Source organism: Oryctolagus cuniculus, chromosome 5, assembly GCF_964237555.1.
Source record: "Oryctolagus cuniculus chromosome 5, mOryCun1.1, whole genome shotgun sequence".
In the NCBI taxonomy this organism is placed as follows: Eukaryota; Metazoa; Chordata; class Mammalia; order Lagomorpha; family Leporidae; genus Oryctolagus; species Oryctolagus cuniculus.
In genome coordinates this window covers 151,751,446-151,774,288 of record NC_091436.1, presented here as the reverse complement: position 1 = coordinate 151,774,288, position 22,843 = coordinate 151,751,446, and the positions used below count along the sequence as shown (strand labels likewise).

The 22,843-nt window shown below is 46.6% G+C and overlaps 1 protein-coding gene across 4 annotated transcripts in view; it reads left to right on the top strand.

Moving 5' to 3' along the window:
- Positions 1 to 13,432: 13,432 nt before the first annotated feature.
- The window catches only part of DCDC2 (doublecortin domain containing 2), a 183,290-nt gene continuing 173,879 nt past the window's right edge, over positions 13,433 to 22,843 (top strand). For all 4 annotated transcript variants that reach the window (XR_011388777.1, XM_070074331.1, XM_008262507.4 and 1 more), the window contains exons 1-3: positions 13,433 to 13,576; positions 14,194 to 14,546; positions 18,329 to 18,383. Coding sequence is in view for 3 of the 4 variants with exons in the window: in XM_070074331.1 (XP_069930432.1) it covers positions 13,448 to 13,576; positions 14,194 to 14,546; positions 18,329 to 18,383 (537 nt within the window). In the remaining variant the exon portion in view is untranslated. The remainder of the gene's footprint in view (positions 13,577 to 14,193; positions 14,547 to 18,328; positions 18,384 to 22,843) is intronic.

Genomic DNA, 22,843 nt, shown 5'->3' with positions numbered 1-22,843 from the left:
AATTTGCTCTGGGGGTCTGATGTACAGCGTGGTGGTAGCGATAGTCTATTGCGTACTTGCAATTGGCTGAGGGGAATGTGTTCTTACTACACACACACACACACAACAGTTAACTGTTTGAGGTGATAGATTTGTTAATTATCTTGGGTTGTGTTAACCACGTCACAATGCATATGTCCATATCAAATCGTCCTGTTAAATATAAACAATGTTCACACACCTCAATCAAATAGGTGTGTGGCAGGGGGAGGAAGCCATACAGACAATCTGTTCTGGGCCTCATCATCATCACTGATCAGTTCTCACAGGGATTTTGGTTCTCAGTTTCCAGACACTAGGGTGTGGAACAGAGCAAATCTGCGAAATGAATTCTGTGTATTGCAGCAGATCAGATCAAAGAGGGAATGAATCGGTGACCACCGGACTCTGGCCACCAGCTACGTCTGCCTCTGCTGGCTCATTTAAAGCTCCTAGAGACACTTGATGGAAGGGTTTCTTCATTCCCCACCAGCTTGGAGGTCATCTTCAGTCCACCCTAAGCCCTGGAGTCGCATCTGCTTTCATGCAAATGAAGCACATTTACATAACTAATTAATAGAAACCAAGAGCTCTTTAGAAGAATGTGTAAAATAAAGGGGTGGTGATTGGCTAGAAGTAGCATCCCTGAGATCGCAAAGAATGGCTGCTACAGGCTGCCCTGTGTCCCTCAACCTTCCCATGTTGAAATCCTAATCTCCAGGACCTCAGAGTGTGACGGTGTTTAGATATAGAATTTTTTTTAAAGATTTATTTATTTATTTGAAAGGCAGAGTTACAGAGAGGCAGAGGCAGAGAGAGAGAAAGGTCTTCCCTCCACTGGTCCACACCCAAGATGGCTGCAACAGCCAGAGCTGGCCAGTCCGAAACCAGGAGCTTCTTCCAGGTCTCTCACGTGGGTGCAGGGGCTCAAAGACTTGCACCATCTTCTACTGCTTTCCCAGGCCATGGCAGAGAGTGGGATTAGAAGTGGAGAAGCCAGGACTCAAACCAACACCCATCTGGGATGCTGGCACTGCAGGCCGGGGCTTGAAACCCGCTGTGCCACAGCGCCAGCCCCTAGACATAGAATCTTTAAAGAGGTACTGGGTTAACATGAAGCCGTTAAGGACTGATCTCACTTACATGTGGGGCTAAAAAATGGATTGACTTTTCACATGATGTCTGCCTCGGAAATCAGGCGGTCTGAGGAGCTTTTGGGCTGACTTCCCAAACCTGCAGGACCACCAGAAGCAGAGATGCAACACTCAAACTGGAGAGGGACCGCCTAGGTTGAATTTGCTACAGAAGTGCTTTCGAGTATAAAGGACGCCTCCCAGTGGAGCTGGCCTTACATGAGGTAGCTGGGTCTCCACAGGCACTCACTGTGGGTCAAGGTGAGGGGGCAGTGGGGGAGAGGCTGGGGAGGATGATACAAGACCAGCCCCTGTCTGCTCTCAATTTAATAATGGAGCCACATGTGCTGCACACAGAAGCCAGGGGACCCACAGAATCACAGGCACTTAGAGGATGAGGCTGGGCACCCACAGCGCCCCTCTCAGGTAGTGATGTATCCCACTTCAAGACTAAACTCAGGGACCAGCACTGTGGCATAGTGGGTAAAGCAGCCACCTGCAGTGCCGGCATCCCATATGGGCGCCGGTTGGAGTCCTGGCTGCTCCACTTCCGATCCAGCTCTCTGCTAATGTGCCTGGGAAGGCAACAGAGGATGGCCCAAGTCCTTGGAGCCCAGCACCCATGTGGGAGACCCAGAGGAAGCTCTAGGCTCCTGGCTTCAGATCGGCCCAGCCCTGGCCATTGCGGCCATTTGGGGAGTGAACCAGGGGCTGGAAGACCTCTCTCTCTCTCTCTCTGCCTCTGCCTCTCTGTAACTCTGCCTTTCAAATAACATATCTTAAAAAAAAGTGCAGACAATTGCATGTTGACTTAAAAAAAAGACTAAACTCAGGCAGGAGCCTTTCTCCCTGCCACGTTGTGTTCTTCTGCCTGACTTCAGTGTGTGTCCTGCAGGCTGAGTGTCCCTCCTCTGGAAATCTGAAATCCAGGGCCTGCGTTGTGCAGTGGTTAGGCTCCCACTATGATAACAATGACTCCTGGCAGCTCCGTTTCCAATCCAGCTCCTTGCTAATTCAACCTGGGAAAGCAGCAGAAGATGGCCCAAGTGCTTGGGCCCTTGCCACGCACATGGGAGACCCAGATGGAGTTCCTGGTTCCTGTTTCCAGCCTGCTCCAGCCCTGGCTGTTTCAGACATTTGAGGAATGAACCAGTAGATGCAGGATCAATCTCTCACTTGCTTGCTCTGTCACCCTATTTTCAGATAAATCTTTTTTTTTTTAATTTATCTATTGATTTTTGACAGGCAGAGTAGACAGTGAGAGAGACAGAGAGAAAGGTCTTCCTTTGCCGTTGGTTCACCCTCCAATGGCCGCCGCGGCCGGCGCTGTGGCTGGCGCACCACACTGATCCGATGGCAGGAGCCAGGTGCTTCTCCTGGTTTCCCATGGGGTGCAGGGCCCAAGCACTTGGGCCATCCTCCACTGCACTCCCTGGCCACAGCAGAGAGCTGGCCTGGAAGAGGGGCAACCGGGACAGAATCCGGCGCCCCGACCGGGACTAGAACCCGGTGTGCCGGTGCTGCCAGGCAGAGGATTAGCCTAGTGAGCCGCGGTGCCGGCCTAAATCTTAAAAAGAAAAAAATGGAAATCTAAAATGCTCAACAATCTGCAACTCTGAGTGCCATGGTATTTGGGGTTTCGGGTTTTCAGAGGTGCGATTCTCAATGGATAAACTCCATGCAAATATTTCCAAATAAAAAAAAAAACCTCCAAAATTTGAAACATATCTCATTCCAAACAATTCATAAAAGGGCTAGTAAATTTAATCTTTATCTAGAATGTATCATTCTCATCTGGGTACAAGAAGAAAGATTTATCTTAAAACATAGCAGATAATCTTTATTAGGGTCATAGTATGTACTAGGTACTTCTCTCCTACACATTCAATGTCTCCCTTAATACTGTATAAGTAGGTTTTCTTACCCATCGAATAGATGAGGGAGCTAAGCTTAGAAAAATAAAGGACATAGGAGACCCTGGTGACAGCTATTAAGTGATGGAACCAAGATTCAAATCCAGGTTCAGGTATCATGTCTAAATACAACAGCACAGCCGATCTGTTTTCTGCATAGTGACATTTTCTGTAAAGCAATTCACGCCCCTGTGAAACAGAGGCAGAGCCTTCCTAGGTTAAGAGATTTGAATAAGTTGACAAACACACTGCAATGTGTGTGCATTTTTAAATAGAATGTATCTCTTGTCAGCAATTTCTTAATTTGTCTCTTTATAGTAAACATCTATCATTACCCGTGAACACTGAGCAAGTCAATTTCTGAGGTCAGATTCTGGAAAAAAAAAAGCCCCTTAAAGACCACCTGACTTTTGGTGGCATCTACGTGCTGCATGGTACAGACAACGTGCAACCCTTCAAGGGCACAGTTTTGTTCTTCATGCACTTGTGTGGCAGCCACACAGTCCGCCTGGCACCCCTTCTCACTCCAGTGAATCTGACGGTGCTGGAAACCTCGGGCAATATTTTCTTCCTTGCTGTGAAATAATTGTCTGGAGACAGGCGAATCCTCCAGGTGGCTAGTTAAATGCCTCCAGAAGCCCAGGGCATCCACGATTCTCTCTGAGGATTCCTGTAGTTTACAAGTGGCCTTGTTGGTCCAAGAATCTCTTTAATTGGCTTCTTCAGACTGGGGTCTCCACAGTGGCAGTGCTGCAATTCTAAAGCAGACGTGCTGGTGCCTCGTGCCTCTGGGTGAAATTCTCTACTGCAATGATATTTCACATAGTGTCTCACTTGTCTTTCACAGTGTTCCTGGGATCTGTCAGTTTTTTGTGCCTTTCTCTCTCTCTCTCTCTCTCTCTCTCTCTCTCTCTCTCTCTCTGTGTGTGTGTGTGTGTGTGTGTCTTGAATGCTTGTGTTTCTAGGTCTGGCATAAAATTGGAATGGATAAGCACAGCTTACCAGGCTCCTGAAAAGCGTGAGTGCACCCCTCCCCACACCCCCAGGGAATGAGCTCCTCACCCTCCGTGCCACTCCTTTTGGGGCTGTTTCCCGCCGAGGCCTCCTGGGAAGCCAGGTGCTGTCACCTGAGCACTGTCAGCAAGGTGGGGGATGCCATCTCCTGCCTGGCTCCACTGCTGCCATCCACGCTGGGGTCCTCGGGGCCAGGGGCCAGCGCTAAGGCAGCCCTGCTCCCGGCGCCAGCGTGCCAGCCGCCTCTCTCACTTTGTGCTGCACACATAGTCCAAGAAAGGGCTGTTTGCACCTAGTGCTTTGTGGGATTTAGAGCGATGTAGTCATTTCAGGTTTTGCTTTCACCATGTCCAGTTCTTCACTAATTCATGGAGATCAGGAGCTGACAGCTCACCCTTTTCCAGGGCCCGAGGCTCTGCAACTGGGAGGAGTTTCCTTCCCTTGCCCTGCCCCCTCCCCCCCTTTGTCCAGGAGATGCCTCAGTGTTTCATAAAAACACATTCCTGGTGAGTTGGACATGCTCAGATGTGTGCGAATCCCTGTAGTAGACAGAGCTGCTGGGACTCACACCAAGCCCTCTTCCTCCCTCCCTCCCTTCCTTCTTTCCCTACTCCTCCCCTTTCTCTGCCTCCTTTTGCACATGCACACAATATGCACCAGTTGTATGCCTGGCACTGTTGTTAAGCATTTCAGATAGAGCACCAACAAGATGGACTGGACATTTGAGACAGTGACAAGTGCTATGGCCAGGACACAGAGCAAGGTGCTGTGACAGTGGCCAAGGCCAAGTTGCATGGGATGGTGAGGGAAAGCAATGGGGTGATATGGGAATGGAGAGAAACATCCGATTATACGAAAACCTGGCCTTCTATACGGAGGAAACAGCAGCACCTGTATCTCTATTTCTATTATGCGTCGGAATCCAGCTCTGCCAGCTCCCCAGCCTTGAAGGGTAAGCAGCAGCCCTCGAGGGCACTGTGAAGAGACCTGGGTGAGGGGCCCCTTCCCACAGGCCCTTGGCTGCAGAGGGCCTCCCAGTCCCCACCCTGGTCACAGCACATGCTAATGGGCCCCCAGGTGCATGCTGTGCCCGGTTCCTAACCTTGTACTTCAGGGAGCGGAGCCTCAGGGAAATCCCAGCCTGGATGCAGAATGGAGCTGCGGAGAAGCCGGTGGGAAGCCCACCCGCAGATTCCCGGGAATCCCACTTCCACCTGCTCAGGCTGCTGGAGAGGAGGAGGAGGGATCTCCGGTCAGCCCCAGCATCAGAGCGGAGTGTGAGCCCTGGCTTCCCCAAGACGGCCAGGCGCTCAGGGGCGCTGCCTCTTCTCAGGAGACGTGGGTCACCCCAAGCTGGGGCTCCTCTCTGGCAGCCTCGTGGATTTTTCTGGCTGTCCAGGTCCTCCCGGATGGCCCTGCTATTGATATACAGCTGACCTCTTCTGCAAATCCCCTACTGACCCCTGCCCCAGAGATGGCCATTTGCCTCTGTAATCCCTCATGCTCTGTCATTAGGCCTCCCTCTGTCTCCTCCCAGCTCTTCACTGCAACGCATCCAGACAATTCTTCAAACCCACCTCCTCCAGGAAGCCCTCACACACTGCTACCACTCTCATTAATTTTTTTTTCTGAACATCCACAACCACCTAGACTCTTCTACACTCTTCTTCTCTATTTCCTTAATGCCTTCTTCCTATCTCTTTCTTTCTCTCATCCTTCCCTCCCTCATCCTACCCTACCATCCTCCCATCCCTCATCCCTTCCTTCCTTCCCCATCTCCCTCCATCTCCCTTTCTTCTTTCCAAATAAGAACTAGTGGATTCATCCTCTTTTTGAAAAAAGTCTGTTCTAATCTTTTGCCCATTTGAAAAATTGAGTAGTTAGGCTCCCTCCCCCTTGAGTGTTGAATAGTTACTTCTTCAACACCAGTGGCTAGACGATCTAACTCTGTCTCCATGCCTTTCAAAAATAAAATGAAGGTAAATTTAAAACATTTAAACATTTAACGAGCACTTATAAAGATGAAATTGTATCTTTCTGGTGAATTCTCTTTGTCATTAGGAGAAGATCTCTTTTCTTGCCAATGATGCCCCTTTCCTTACAGTCTCTGCCGTTGATATAGCAATCCCAGCTTTTCTCTTGGTTAGCATTTGCGGGGTGTATCTGATATATATTTTTTCATTCCTTTGCTTTGCTGTCTCTTTATTTTTTAAAATAAAATTTATGTAACTAATAATTCATCATTTAATTCATTTTAAATATACACAATTTTTAGTGTCGTCACAATATTTTATAATCACCAGCACTATTTGATTCTAGAACATTTCCATCATCCCAAAAGAAATCCTGAACCTTCCAAACCCCCCCCCCGGTAAACAAATCTGTCTTCTCTCTCTGTGTCCCATTCTGGACATTTCATATCAATGGAATTATTCAACATGTGACCTTCACTGTCTGGCTTCTTTCAATTAGTGTAATATTTTCAAGATTTACCCATGCTGTAGGATGGATCTGTATTTCATTCTTTATGGCTAAATGATATTCCATAGAACGAATCTCCCACATTTGGTAGAATGACACTGTTCATTAGTTACGGATATTTTAGCTGTCTCCATTTTTTTGGCTATTATGAATAATGCTTCTATAAACATATGCTCATAGCATGTGTTCTGTATACATTTGTGCGTGGACAGATGTTTTCGATTCTCTTGGATATATGCCTAGGAATAGAATTTCTGGGTCATATGAACTATCTCTAACTTTTTGAGGAATTGGCAGCTGATTGCAAAGAGGCTGTATGGTTTTCATTGCCCCCAGTAAGATGAGAGTTCTAATTTTTTAATATCCTTACTGAAGCATTTTTCCTGTTTTTTTTTAAAGATTTATTTATTTGAAAGGCAGAATTACAGAAAGAGAGAGAGAGAGTGAGAGTGAGAGAGAGAGAGTGTGTGTGTCTTCCATCCACTGGTTCATTCCCCAAATGGCTGCAATGGCCAGGGCTGGGCTGATCTGAAACCAGGAGCCAGGAACTTCCTCTGGATCTCCCACGTGGGTACAGGGGCCCAAAGACTTGGGCCATCTTCTACTGCTTTCCCAGGCCATAGCAGGGAGCTGGATTGGAAATGGAACCCATATGGGCTTATGGCACTGCAAACGGCGGCTTTACCCACTATGCCATAGCGCCAGCCCCTTCTGTTATTTTTAAAAATCTAGTGTAGCCTTCGTAATGGATGTAAAATGATTGCTTCTATGTCCTTTAATTAAAAAAATTATTTATTTTTAAGTCAGAGTTACAGAGAAGGAGAGACACACAGAGAGAAAGATCTCCCATCCACTGGTTCACTCCCCAGGTGGCCACAAAGGCCAGGGCTGAGCCAGGCTGAAGCCAGGAGCTTCATCTGAGTCTCCAACATGGGTGGCAGAGAAACAAGCACTTGTACCATCTTCCATTGCATTTTCCAGGCCGTTAGCAGGGAGCTGGATGGGAAGTGGAACAGCTGGGACATGAACCAGCTCCCATACTGGTTGTTGGTATTGTAGGTGGTGTCTTCACCCACTATGCCACAATGCTGGCCCCTCTGTTAATTTTTGAGTGCCACTTATAGATAGCGTAGAGTGGATCCTCATCCCCCTATGACAACATTTTGTTTTTACTTGATGCATTTAATCCATTTTCTTTCATGGTGATTATTGAATTAATCCAATTTATTTTATCACGTGATTTTGTGCTTTCTCTATGTCATACTATCAAAAAAAATTTATGTGTCTTTGTATTAATAATACTTTTTTGTTTATTTCATTTACCCCCATCTATCAGTTTTGAAGTTATATACAGAATGTCATTTTTAAAATTAATTTAAAACTTTTTCTTTTTTATTTATTTGAAAGGCAGAGAGATAGAGGGAGAGAGACAGAGACAGAGAGAGCTCTTCCATTCTCTGGTTCACTCACCAATATCCACAACAGCCAGGGCTGGCTCAGGCCAAACCCAGGAGCCAGGACTCCATCTGGGTCTTCTACCTGAGTGGCAGGGATCCAGGCACTTAGGACATCACCTGCCGCCTTCCAGAGTGCACACGAGTAAGGACCTGGAACTGGAAATAAGGTTGGGATGTGGGGACTCCAAACGCCATCTTAACTGTTCTGCTAAGTGTTCAGTGTTCACCCCTCTATTTTTTAAAATAGAAATTTTAACATGCATACATAACAATATCTCAGCTTATCTGTAGCTTATGCTTCCCCAACAAAGACTAAAGGGTCGTACCCTACTTACATTTGATCCCTTTCTTCCCCATTTGTATGCTATTATTTCTAGCATTTGAGTTCTCTATGTATCATAAATGCCACAACCAGACATTGTTATTTTTGCTTCATGCAGTCATTAAAAACATTTGCCGCAGAGTTACCAGTGTCCTTGCTTATCATCTCACTTCTCAGATTTCCATTCCAGGTCAATGTTGTTTTTCCTGTCTGAGACAACTTCTTCAAATTTCTTGTAGTGAACTTCTATTGATGGCAAATACTCTTGTTTTGTACTCATTCTTGAGGAAGACAATTTTGCTGGGCACGATTCCATATGGAAACTATTTTCTCAATACATTGACTAGCATGTTCCACTGTCTTCTGGTTTCTATTGTTGCTTTTGAGAAATCAGTCATTAATCTTGTGTGTCCCATATGGAGTATCTGTCTTCTCCCATTAGCTGCTTTTAAGATCCCTTTCTGTATTCTGTTTGGCAGATTTACTACCATACCCTGGGAGGTGATTCTTTGCATTTATTCTACTTGAGATTTCATCTCACTTCCCACCCTGTACTTTCAGACCAATTCACACAGTACATAGTAAACACGTGCATTTACTGTGATGCTGATGGCTGGGAAACACAGAGAAAATTTTCTTCAGCAGCCAGAGATGATCCCTGTGTGAAGTCCCTCAACCTTCCTTCTCTCTGCCTCTCAGTTTGCCCCATGAGTAGTAAGTTTACAGATCACACCGTGATGAACTGCAGAGTTTTCTACTGATATTGAGCCTCTCAGCATGAAATTGTGTTATGTTTTTTAGAGAAAGAAAATAGCAACTTAGAGAAATGTGGGATTTAGTTTATGGAGAGTTCAAAAATAAGCAGTTTCAAGTTTCTTTGGGATTCCTTCACTTTATGATAGGAGGATGTATCTAAGTTTTCATGTTTAAGAGATCGTAATTACTCATCTCATACTCTAAATGGGAATAAACAAAGTAGCACTCTATTACTTTTAGTTATTCTTGTCTCCTTAAATATTTGGCGATTTACAGAAGCGTTTTCACTCAGCTCTAAGCCAAGGTGGGGCAATGAGCATGAGAAGAAGAATAGAATCTACATGGTTTGTTGAGTGTAGGAGATTGGATGATCCTGCCTACAGCTCCTCCCAGGTGCTTGTCATACAGCTGGCTGGGACGGGCAACCTAGGCCAGGGGCGTGAAGAACAGCTGGGCCATTGCTAGCACCTGGTGAGTTAACCTAACAAGAGGCGTTCAGGGCCTATGAGAATCAGTACCGATACCCACATGCATAGCTCTAAGAAACCTGGTCCCAACATGCTGAAGTTCTGGCCTTCCTGAGACTGAAATGTGAAAACCGACTGTCAAGGAGGCCACAGTTTTCAAGGGAAAACCAGCAGGAGATGTCCTGCATTTCGCGTGAGTCTCTGTGGAAGAAAGAACACTGAAACTAACACTGGGTAAGACACTTTGCTTTCCTGTGCAAGGGTACTCTCCTCTGCACACAGCTGTAGGCGTTCTGACTACAGCTAAGCAACGTGTGTTAGCTCTTTGGTTGTCAAGTACTTTTTGATCTGTTGATCCAAAAATATGCTTTCTTCTATGGTAAAATGCTTCTATGAGAGCACTTCCCATTTTTTTGAAGTTTTGACTTCATTTTAAACTGAATACATTTCCATTCATTCATTCACTCATGAAATAACTTTTTAGGATTCAGCAGGTGCTAGCCATTGTGTTAGGTACTGCTGAGACATTGATGAATAAAATGGACACAATCCTTTCCCTTAGAGAATGTACACATATAAGCCTAGAATTCTATAATGATGAAATATTTAATGATTGATACACTTGTAATTAGAATTGATAAAACCTATGGAGGAAAATTATATAACATGTGGGGCTTATGCTGATCCGGGGAGTGGAGTGGAAAATGTATCCCAGAAAAATGACCTTAGGCTGGGAGTTGAACTGTCCGTTGGTGGGAGCCAAATGAACAATGAGGAAATCAGGGCTCTGAAGTGTGTCCAAGGGGGCATTCAAGGAACTGCAAGGACCACAGGGAAGGTCTTGTGAGAAAAGCTGGGGGTTAAGGGTTCAAGGCAGATATGCAGGCTTTGTCATCAGTTGATTACACAGATTTACTCTGGCTTTTGTGGAAACACCAGGAACATTGGTGGTATTATTTTTAATGCACAGAGGAACTTTAAGAATCTTCTTTGGGGGTAAGTCTTTGGTGTAGATGTTAACATTTGGTCTAGGATGTCTGCAGGTTCAAGTCCTGGCTCCATATCTAATTCCAGCTTTCTGTTATTGTGTGCTGTGGGAGGCAGCAGATGATGGTTCAAGTAGTTGGGTCCCTGCCACACACATGAGAGATCCAGGTTGAGTTCTAGGCTCCCAGCTTCAGCCTGGCCCAGCCCTGGCTCTTTCAGGCGTTTGGGGAGTGAACCAACAGGTGGAAGGTTTGAGAGAGAGAGAGAGAGAGAGAGAATGTGTGTGTGTGTCTTTTTCTGTCTCTGTCTCCCTGCCTTTCAAATGATAATAGAGTCCTTGATCTTAAGATAGAAAAATTACATATATTAAAAATAATTATATTAAAAAAGAATTCTCTTTTGGCATGTCCCTCATTCTCAATGCCTTTCACACACTTCGGGAGAGACTTGGAAGCAGACCTCTTCTCCCTTCTTCCTGGGCGTGCTCCCTCATTGTTCCCAGTATCCACCTGCAGTGGTGTGGCATTCTGTCTCAGCTCTTCATGATCAGCATTTATGGAGACTTTCTGGCTGCTGAAATTCCTCTCAGTTTGCTCAAGGTTGGGAGAGAAAGTACCTATCAAGTTCAGCAAGCAAAAGGAGAGAAATTGCAAACATGTGACTGTTTGTGTTGGTTAGATGTATTCTGTGAGGAAAAGAAATGTAGGTATTCCAACTATAAGCAAATGGGTAGATGAGGGTCCACGTCTACAGAAGGGAAACTTAGGAAAAGAGATTTTGAGGAAACATGAGATCAAGGGAACACTTTGAGTCTAGGCTGCCTTTTAGATGGTTCAAAGACATTGACCAGGAGCAAGTATGCAGAGAACTAGCTCCTGAGAGTCAACTGGTACATTTTCAGAAATTTAAAATAATGTAGTCTTTACTAAAAATTCAATTATACAAATGCACAGTTAAACAAATTACAGTGAAAATAGCACTAAATACTCAAAACTCATCATCGCCTACATTTTATCCTTATCTGTGCTCTGGGGGCTATGTCTGTTGTACGGTGGATACAACAGTGGACAAAGGTGGGCTACCACAGCTCTTGCCTTCGTGCTGTCAGCTTGGTAGCTGCTGATTTGCCATGTTTAGAGTAAACTACAGAAATTGGCAAGTGCTAGGAATCTACACCTTTTCCTCCCCCTCCAAGAGCCAGTAGTGGAGCATTTATCACCACATCACGTCCAAACTGCTGCTGGATACATGAGTTCAAGCTCACAAGAGTACAGAAAGTGGTAGCTTATGGGCTGGGGGCAGGACCCCATACTTAGAAGGAAACCCCCTCCCCGACTCCAGCTTGAATTAAGGTTCTGCTGTTGCCATCTTTAAATTCTGAAGTGTTGAACAAGTGGCCCCATGTGTTCATTCTGGACTAGGCTGTAGAGGCAGTGGGGAGGTTTAGGCTGTTGAGAGTGAGCAGCTGGGTTTACTTAATCTATTGCCTTCCATTCCTTAGAGCAGGTCTTATGTCTTCCTGAACCACTGGCAGCACATTTGCACCCACCCTTCAACCTGTGCTATGTCCCCACAGCCAGCTCACAACATTTGCCTCGGCTACTTTCTCTCTCTTTGAACTTCTTTTGGCAACTGCTAACTCTCAAGGAATTGAGATATTGCATGATTTTAACAAAACGTTTCTGCCCCAGACTGCAATGTCTCCCCCTCTCACCTCTCACACTGCTATGACTTAGTGGTGGAGGTCATTCTGGAATCAGACATAAGTGGGTGTGAAGCCTTGTGTGTGCACCGGGATAAACGTCTCTGGTTTCTCTACCCTTCAGTTTCTTCATCTGAGGAAAGAAGAGTATTTGTCTTTGAAGGTGATTGTGCACATTAAATCAAATAATCATAAAGTGCGTAACATGGTGTCTGGTGTGTGATTATGTGTGCAGTTAATAAGTCACAATATGGGGCTGGCACTGTGGCGTAGTGGGTAAAACTGCCGCCCGTGACACCAGCACCCATAAGGGTGCATGTTTGAGGTCTTGCTGCTCCACTTCCTATCCAGCTCCCTGCCAGTGTGCCTGAGAAAGCAGCAGAAGGTGGCTCAAGTGCTTGGGCCCCTGCTCCTACACGGGAGACCTGGAAAAATCTCCTGACTCCTGGTTTCAGCCTGGTCCAACCCGAGCCATTGAGGCCATTTGTGGGAATGAACCATCAGATGGAAGTTCTGTTTCTCTCTGCCTCTTCTTCTCTGTGTAATTCTTTCAAATAAATGAATGTTTTTAAACAGTTGCCATTTTTATTTGCAGATTTAAAAAATTTTTAAAATTTTGTTATGCAAGTTTCATGTATTTCATATATACAGATTTAGGAACGTAGTGACTCGTAGGTGTTGAATTAGAAACACTGAATAATGAAACTGGGACATCGTAGCAGACCCTAGGAGAAAGCAAGGGCATCTTGGCAGAGATGATATGTGAGAGAATCTTCCGGGTCCCACGGCGTGTGTGCACTGCACTGGACGGGACGAGGCCGCTCTGGGCTGAGATTCTTCAACATATCCCCAGTTCCACTCCCCACCACCCAGTCCGGTTTCATCGCGTGGCCTGCTCTGGCCATACACACCACACACAGCAGGGAGGAGGGCTAGCCTACAGCTCGCCCTATAGAAAGCCCTCGGAACACCGTGGGCCATCCCCGTGGCCCTGGTGCCCCGTCTCCCAGCACAGTACCTGGCGCACGGCAGGTGCCGGTAGTGTGTGTAGTGGCCGCAAAGCGACACCACCCCGTGGGCCTCCCGAACCCGTGCCGCCTGGCTGGTTCTACGCCGCGCAGCCCGGAGCCAACCCGACCGGTCACCGGGCGTCCGGCGCGCGCCAGGCCGGGGTCGCGGACGCGCACTGCGGTTGCTATGGAAACGGCGGGACACCACAAGTCCCCAGGTCCCCAGCGCACGGGGCCCTCGGTGCCAACGGCAGCTCGACCGCCGACCTCGTCCAGCCAGTGCCCGGTCGTGGCCGGCATGAGCGCCCCAGCGCCGGTAGGTTCCCCGCGGGGTGCCCCTGGGAGCCCCACTGCCGGGCCGCCCGCCACCCCCTGGGCCGCAGCGCGCGGCTGTCTGCGGTGCTCAGCGGTGGCCACCGGGCCTGGCCACCCGGCGGCGCTGGTCACTGGGGAAGGGGGGCCAGGGAGCTGGACCGGCGGGGCTTTGCGCTCTCTCGAGGAACTTCAGGAGTTTCTTCTTTAGCAGAGAAGAATTTGTGCAACTCCAGCCGGGGTCTGAGTTGCTGTAGTTTGAGGGTAAGCGGCCGAGAGTGAGGGGCGAGGGTGCTAGGAGAGCGAAACCTGAGCTGTTTGGAAAGAGCTGCAGGCCCAGTGTACGAAGTGAGAACTCGGGTGTGCCAGTATTTATCATCCGCGTGCGCTTCCCCCTCGCGCTCCCGTGCGGAGGTGGCGCACTTTGGGCCCGCCGGTAGCAGGTGGAACAGGTGTGGTGCGCGCACTGCGAGCGCTGATTGGCCGCGCGGGTCGCGGCGGCGAGAGACTTGAGCGTGCACTGGGTCCCACAGCCCGGAGTGCGTCTCGGCGGGGTGGACCGGGCACACGGCCGTTACTTCTGGATCACCTGTGGGGCTGCCGCCCTCCGGTCCCTTTCAGGAGGCGGCCCGCGCTGCGCGCTGTGCCGGGAGGCCGCTGGGGCGGCGTCCCGCGGGGAGGATGAGTGGCTCGGGCGCCAGGCCCAGCCACCTGTCGCAGCCAGTGGTGAAGAGCGTGCTGGTGTACCGCAACGGGGACCCCTTCTTCGCGGGTCGTCGCGTCGTCATCCACGAGAAGAAGGTGTCCAGCTTCGACGTGTTCCTGAAGGAGGTGACGGGCGGCGTTCAGGCGCCCTTTGGAGCCGTCAGGAACATCTACACCCCGCTCACCGGCCACCGCATCCGGAAGCTCGACCAGATCCAGAGCGGGGGCAACTACGTGGCCGGGGGCCAGGAAGCCTTCAAGAAGCTCAAGTGAGTCCCTGTCTCGGGGGCCACCCGGCGCGCGCCTGCGGTGGGGAGACGCGCGACCCCCGGCGCACCCGCTCCTCGGTGGGTCGCGGGGCTGCTGGTTTCTCAGCAATGCCTGGGGGCGGGGCGGGGGGGGGCGGCACACCTTCTGCTGGGACGTAGGTAGCCGTGGGCCCAGACAACGTGTATGTGCAAACAGCAGCACTCTTTATAAACAGTATTCTTGCAAGGTTAGTGAACGGATACTGCTATATTTTCTGTTCGTCTCTCTCTTCCTTCCTTCCTCCCTCCCTCCCTCCCTTCCTTCCCTCCTTTTCTTGAAACTTATCCTTTCAATTTAAATTAAGATTTCTTAAAAAAAAAAAACCACAAATATTGTATACTGTATTACTGGAGGAGAAAACTGCATTTTGCACCCACCACTTACGTACTTTCAACCTTTTCATTCCAAGTAACATTGACAGCCCTACTTTGAGACCCTCCTCCCCCTACCCGCATCTATGCTGTTAGCTGCTGCTTGGTGAAGCTCGCTGGTTTACTGTATTGGTCTGCCTGTCTGTCTCCAGCACCTGAAGTGTAGGTCTTCAAGAACAGGGGCCCCTCATCCCCAGCTGCTGCCAGGAGCTCACTCAGAAGATGCTCAGTGAGTTTGCTAACTGTGCTGAGGTTTGCAGCCCAAACAAAAACGAACAAGCTGTGACTTCTTTAGTAGCTTCCGGTCTGACAGGAGAGAGACCACACACTCCCTCCCCCCCCCCCAACAATTTTAATAGAAAATACAAAGGAATGAGTGCAATTAGAAAAAAAAAAGTTCTGTGGGAGTGTGGAGTTGGCGGAAGGAGCATTAAAGGACAGGTAGAATTCACGCTCTGTGGTGGACTTTTTAATTGCCCGTTTGAGATCTATTTTGCGTAACCCAGTAGCTACCCGTTGCAGGGGTTTTCATTCTGTTCACATTGTTGTACAAACATCACCACAAACTAATTGTAGACCATCTCCATCACTGTCAAAGAGAAACCTGTAACCCCCAGACTCCCCCTCTCCCAGTCTAGTAACCACTGATCTACTTTCTGTCTCTATGGATTTGTCTGTTCTGGACATTTCACGTAAACAAAATCAAACAAATAGGGCCTTTTGTGTCTGACTTATTTCACTTACCATGTTGTCCTCAAGGTTCATCCATGCTGGCACCTACGGTAGCACTTCATTGTTGTTATCATTGAATATTCATATCCATGATATGAATATACCATGTTTTGCTCCTCCGTTGATCAGCTGATGAATATTTTTGTTGTTTCAGTTTGTGGCTATCATGACTAATACTTCTATGGACATGTGTGTACAAGTGTTAATTCCTCTTTAGTATATACCCAGGAGTGAAATTGCTAGATCATATGGTCACTCTATATACATGCTGTATATAAAATGCTGTAATACAGCATTTTAATTTAATTGGAATTCATCTTAGATCTAAAAATAGTAAAAAGCATCTTCACCAAAAATCCATGCTGATGCAGTTTGCAACCATATAGAAGTACTTTTCCCAATGTCACCTAAGTTCTCTCATCGCAGCTTTCTTTTCCTAAGTTGGTTTAAATTCATTTCTAGGTGTTCCTACTTTTTCTATGCCACACCCTCTTTTTATAGCAGATGAAGGATATGTTGGATTTACTTTTCCCTTCCCTCTGTCCAACTTTATGAAAAGAGCTAAATTAAACTGTGCCCTAAAGAAACATAGAACTTAAAACCAGGACACTTGAGACAGCTGTTTATTAGCTTTGTGTTCTTGGGCAAGTCACTTGACTCAGCTAGTATAGAAAGGGAACATAACTCTTCCTCCTTCACAGGGGTACAGTAGCAAGTGCTACTGATATGGACCAAAGTGTCATTTATTTGTAAGGCATCTCTAGGTACAGTCACTCTCATTATATACTTTATTTCTATTAGATATTTTCTATATACAGCACTTTTATTGGAATGGACACCCCATTCAGAATCTATAACTACCTGAAAATAGCAGACTCACTTGAGTAATTCACATTCTCTTTTGTTTATGCATCATTACCAACTCAACATGGTTCCAAACCAAATAGAAAGTGCACTTCAAATTACTCTTCTTAAGTGTATAAGAGCTTTGTGTAATTGCTTTTGCTTTTAATTTACACACATACACACACCTGAATTTGTTTTAACAATCAACATTCAGAGTTAGATTTCCATGCTGACAGATGACAGTTTTATTTGTATTAAAGTAGCAGTATCTATGGTTATACTGATAGAAGTTAAGAAGATTTAAATGCTGAATATAAATAGCACTGTAAGTTTATTCAACAAACGAAATAGCTGTCAGAACAAAGGAGAGCCCAAAGGGTATTAAGAATAATCCATGGGCTTTCATTGAGATGCTAAATGATATTGGAGAGGGTAGCAAAATACCTTTCAAATAGAAACAACCAAATTCATGCTTGAAATTCTTTCACTTACATCTTCTAACATTTTTTGAAACCATAACTAAACTTCAATACCAATTACATCTGTATGGCAGTGAATTCTAGAAATAATTTCTCCCCCAAACCTAGTCATCTTGCCTATGCATTTTTGGAGATGACTCTACTCCGTCAATTTTGTGAGTCTTAGGTCACTGTCGTGCACATGACAGAATGTTTCGCTGTTTCATTAGAAACAGTCCCTGCAGATTCACGGAGGACCCGTTTTATGGCTAAGACAGACAGAGTGTTTGCACTGTCTTATGGAACTACTGTTTCTATGGGAGAAATATATGATGATTTCCAGAAGTGTCAATTAACTAAAATATTCAAAACAAAAAAAGCAAGCATCACTAACAACAATAAAAGTATTCAGTAGCCAAAGTTAATTCCAATATAGACTTTTTTTTTGTCAAGTTAGCAAATATAGCAGTTGAGTATTGATCTAACTATGGTTATAAATTAAATGCTAGATGTATACTTTTATAGTAAATGTTTACTATCTTTTATGTATGAAACACAGTTTAGGGACTGTTTGAAACTGCAACCACATTACAGAGATGGACTTATAACTTGAAGTTCACAGAGGTATATAGTTGTGCTTATGCGGCAGCTAAAGAATGGTCACTTAGTTAATATCTGTAGTGAATAGTAATGGAATAATAGGGGTCTCTGTGGGTTAACTAGTCCACTGGTCTGTCTGAATCAATATCTAAGCCATGCATGTGGCTAAGCATTTCTGTGTCACTGTTGTGTCTCAGAGAGAAGATGATTTACCAGCTTTCCCCCATTGTTGCTCAAATACATGTATTAATACTTCCAAAAATCTGTGATTAATTGGACTTTAAGCAGCTTTACACACAAATCACGTTTTATCAAATTCATATAAGAATTAAAAATATAGTACATATAGTGACTAGCTGACCATTAGGGGGAAAATATTTCCTAACAGAAGTAGGTATTCTTAAGATTTTAATTCTCTTGACGTATAGAAAAGACAAGTATCAGCTCTGATTGGCGGTGCTGAAGTGGTTCCCACTATTTTTTTTAAAAGGATTTAGTTATTTTTTGTGCAAGACGGTGTGTGTGTGTGTGTGTGAGAGAGAGAGAGAGAGAGAGAGAGGTGTGGGGGGGAATGGTTTCCACTATTATAATGGCTTTTCATTAGTAATGGTTGATTTTTGCTTTAGGCTTAAGCATTTCTTATGACTTGTTTTATTTTTAAATAATTTTGAAAGAAATTTAAAAAACTGACCCAAACCCTGTAAAACCAGTTTATTGTTTGTTTTCTCCCCCCAGTTACTTGGACATAGGAGATAACAAGAAAAGGCCAATGGAAGTCGTTAACACAGAGGTAATGCAAATACGATGTTGAAAATTCCAGTATGTAACAGTGCCTTCTTTTTGTTTGTACCATGTGTCTTAGTGATTTGAGTGGTGTTCTAATTATCAGAGATGAGATAGCTCATGTGTATATAAATGGGACATTATGTCTTTTAAGACAAATATATTTTTTGAATCATTAGAAATGCAGAGACTGAGTAGGCACCCAAAGACATGCCCGATCCTTTTCTTCCCGTTTTGTGGCTTCCTGTTCTCTGATTGAAACCCACAAGAATTTCCTCTGGCATGTGAGAAGATTGGGAGCCCTGCTGGCTGAATCTTTACCAAAACCATGTCCCCAGTGCTCCCTGGCTTCTGACACCCAGTGTTTGAACCAGCCCCTGAGGCTTTGAGAGGAGAGCGGGTGCCACCGTGGGCTTGCTGTGGCGTCAGGACAACGTCCCTGTGCTAACCCGCGTGAAAGTCCCCTCAAGCAGTCAGGGAAGGCTCCCACGAGGACCGGAAGAGAACCTGGTGAGGTGAACCTGCAGAGCACACCTCCCACATGGGCTCAGGAACCCTAGTAGGATTTCCAGGTGTTCCGGAGGCCATAGTCGATCCTTGGTTTGTGGATGAGAAAGTGGATTCAAGATTGAGTTAAGGCAGCAGTCTTCAGTGTCCCAGAGACGCTGGGGAAGACTGTGGTTAAAGTCAGACTGGACTCGGTTCACCAGCCCAGACGGCCACTGTCCTTTTGAGCAAGCATGCAGTGGGGGAAGCTCACCCATGAGGACATGATGGCAGAAGAGGGGCTTTTCTCACGGCTGGTGCATAGCCCCAGAGGGACTCCCTTCCCTCTCACCACTTCTCATTTCATGTTTATGCCCAACAGGACCAAATAGGTCTTTCTAGAAAAAAAAGTTGTACAATCAAACATTTGACTTTTGTATGTAGTATTTAAAGCATGTGAGATAAAATGCGTCGTCTAAATAATTCGGAGGAAAAGTGCTGTTCCCAGACATGGGTTAAAATAATATTTTTGCTTGTATTTTCGATGTTCAATGTGTGTTAAACTGTTGATTCATGAAAGCAATTGGCTGTATAGCTGAAAGGATACTAAGGCATATGGTTTTCCTGGTTGTGCTTATGTGACAAGCAGTGACCACTAGTTGATATCTGATGCAAGCAAATGAGGCACAGATCAGGGAATTCGTTCAGGATTTGGTTCTGTTTGAAGAATACACACCTCTTGGAGGTAGGCTAACTGGCACGAAATGGGTGCCAGAACTTGGATTTCTGCAACAGAAATTGAGATGTGTGAGTTCCTGAAAAATCATGAGCACAGTATATTTCCTCTGGATTCTGGTGTATTTGATGAAGCACCGTGCCTCAGGTGTGCAGTAAACTGACTGAAATTCCATTTCTCTTGAAAAAGTCTGCGAATTATGTTAATTTAATTTGCTAATTGTTATTCCACTTTAGAAACAGTGACCATTGTTTTCTTTCCCCCAACCCCTACTTTTTTTGGGGGGGGAGTAAAGATTCATTTATTAGAGAAAGAGAGAGAGAGAGAGATCTTCCAGCCACTGGTTCACTACTTAAATGACTGCAATGATTGGAGCTGGACTAGGCCCAAGCCAGAAGCCTGGAACTCCGTTGAGTTCTCCCACATGGGCAGGTGGCTAGGACCCAAGCGCTTGGGTCATCTTTAGTTGCCTTCTCAGGCTCATTAGTAGGAAGCTGAATCAGAAGCAGAGGACTTGGGCCCAGTGTTGTGGCATAACAGGTGAGCAGCCGCCTGCAACACCAGTATCCCATATGGGCGCTGGTTCCACTCCCAGCTGCTCCACTTCAGATCCAGCTCCCTGCTAATGGCCTGGGAAAGCAGTGGAGGATGGCCCAAGTGCTTGGGCCCTGCACCCATGTGGGAGACCTGGATAAAACTCCTGGCTTCACCCTGGCCCAGTCCTGGCTGTTGTGGCCATTTGGGGAGTGAATCAGTGGATGGAAGATCTTTGTCTATTTTACTCTCTCTCTGTGGAACTCTGCCTTTCAAATAAATAAAATAAATCTTAAAAAACAACCAAGCAGAAGCAGAGGACTTGAATCAGCACTGTAATATGGGATACCAGCTCTGATGGCAGTGGCTTAACCCGCTGTGCCACAAGGCCGGCCTCACACACATGAAATTCCCCATATCTCCAAAGGAAAGACTGCATCATTCCCACTCTGTTTCTCACCGGCAACGCTCCCGCTGCCCCTCTACTTCCCTCTCATTGCCCTGCTGTAGCCTTTGCTTTCTTCTCAGTCCTTCCCCACAGAGCTTTCCAGAGGGATGCAAAGAGAGCAAAGGAAGAAATGGAGGAATGTGAAGGAGATAGGAGAGGTTTGAGTACCCAGCTGCCCACACCCCCCTCTCTCTCTCTGGCCCTCTCTGGCTGTGTCCTCCGGAGCCTACCCCAGGCCAGACAAGCAGTGCACTCAGCCCCCTCTCCCAGCACCAGCTGTGATCTCCGCCTCAGAGTATGTCTCAACAGCCACACTAGGGCCTTCATCCCAAACCTGTTTGGAGCCGAGGGATCCCCTACTTGCATGGCCAGGAGGGGAGTTTTTGTTTTTGCCTTTTTTTTTTTTTTTACTTTCTTGCATTCTCCCCGCCCCCCCCCCCACACACACAAAAAAAAAAACAAAAAAGAACTCTGAAAGTGATTTCTCATAAATATCAGTTTGCTGTTGGTTCTCTGCTGTTATTTTAGGTAGAGCCACCCTGGGAGCCCAGCTGCTGTGTCTGAGTCTTTTTTTTTTTTTTTGACAGGTAGAGTTAGACAGTGAGAGAGAGAGAGAGAGAGACAGAGAGAAAGGTCTTCCTTTTCTGTTGGTTCACCCCCCAAATGGCTGCTACGGCCGGCACACTGCGCTGATCTGAAGCCAGGAGCCGGGTGCTTCCTCCTGGTCTCCCATGTGGGTGCAGGGCCCAAGCACTTGGGCCATCCTCCACTGCACTCCCGGGCCACAGCAGAGAGCTGGACTGGAAGAGGAGCAACTGGGACAGAATCTGGTGTCCCAACTGGGACTAGAACCCTGGGTGCCGGTGCTGCAGGCAGAGGATTAGCCTAGTGAGCCGCGGCGCCGGCCGCTGTGTCTGAGTCTTGCCTTGGGAACTGCCTCTTTCTTCCACACTTGCCTTCCAATCAAACTTGTGGAATTCGACAAGCCAGTCTCAGCTGTGCTCAGTGACTGAGAACAGAGTCGGGAGCCACAGCACTGGTAGAGTCTGTTCTGTTGACCTAAGGTGGGGGTTTCCTTCCCTCCTCAGGCTTTCCTGGGGAGACTGCACACCTTGGGAAGTAGTGGTGGTGTTGGGAGCTTCTGGAGTCTGCCAGCACATGGGGAAAGCTTCAGAGAACTGATGTTGAAGTGGATTTAGAACATGAACATACAGAATGGGAGGGTTTGAAGTTGTTTCAAGGGGAAGTCTCAGTGCAGTAGTAGCACAAAAACATTTATTCTAAGATATGTCATTATGAAGGGTGAAACTGGGGGAATTTCCTTCAAATCTGAGACTGCTCCATATGGTTTGAGTTTTCAGTGGTGAGTTTGCATATTAAACGTCACCACACCAGTGTACGCGATTCAGTTTTCTCATTTGTTTAAAGCATATTCATTCTAATTAGCCCCAGTACGTTTTATGATAGATACCTCGCATTTTGCTGGGGGCTCTGCACAGGTGTAGCGTTGGGTCCAAGCCACCATAGCTGTGAAACCCCACCATGGAGTGTGGGGAGCTTCCACGCCTTCCCTTGCTCCAGACACCCTCACTCAGGCCCATGGTATGCTCTAGTGTTCCTTATGGGGCTAATCATTTAGACAGCTGGGGACCCACTTGCTGACTGCTGGTTGTGGCCGCTAGAATGTGCATGTGTCTCAACATCTGAAGTTCGTTGGAGGTTCACGTCATCACTTTTTGGTTCTATTAGGTTAGTCCTTGAAGAGACATTGAAACCGAAACTGGCGGTACTCTGCTGCCTCTTTGTGGCCCCTCGTGGTGACAGATGAGGCGGGAAAGTAAAGGATCGGGCTGGCATTGTGGTACAGTGGGTAAAGCATACAATTGTGAGGCTTTCATCCCATATGGGTGCTGGTCCGTGTTTCCACCACTTCGCTTCCGATCCAGCTTTCTGCTGATGTGCCTGGGAGGGCAGCAGAGGATGGCCCAGGTACTTGGGGCCCTGCACCCATGTGGGAGACTCAGAAGAAGCTTCTGGCTCCTGGCTTCGGCCTGGCTCAGTCCTGGCTGTTGTCGCCATTTTGGGAGTGAACCAGCAGATGGAAGATTCTCTCTAAAAAAGAAAGGAAAAGAAATGTAAAGGGTCTCTTCTATTAACCCCATAGAAATACCTGGTTGTATTTGGCACAGGAAGAGAAACATGGGAGGGAGAAAAATAAATGTAGAGAAGAAGAAGGAAAGACGAATAAGAAGGATGAATGAAG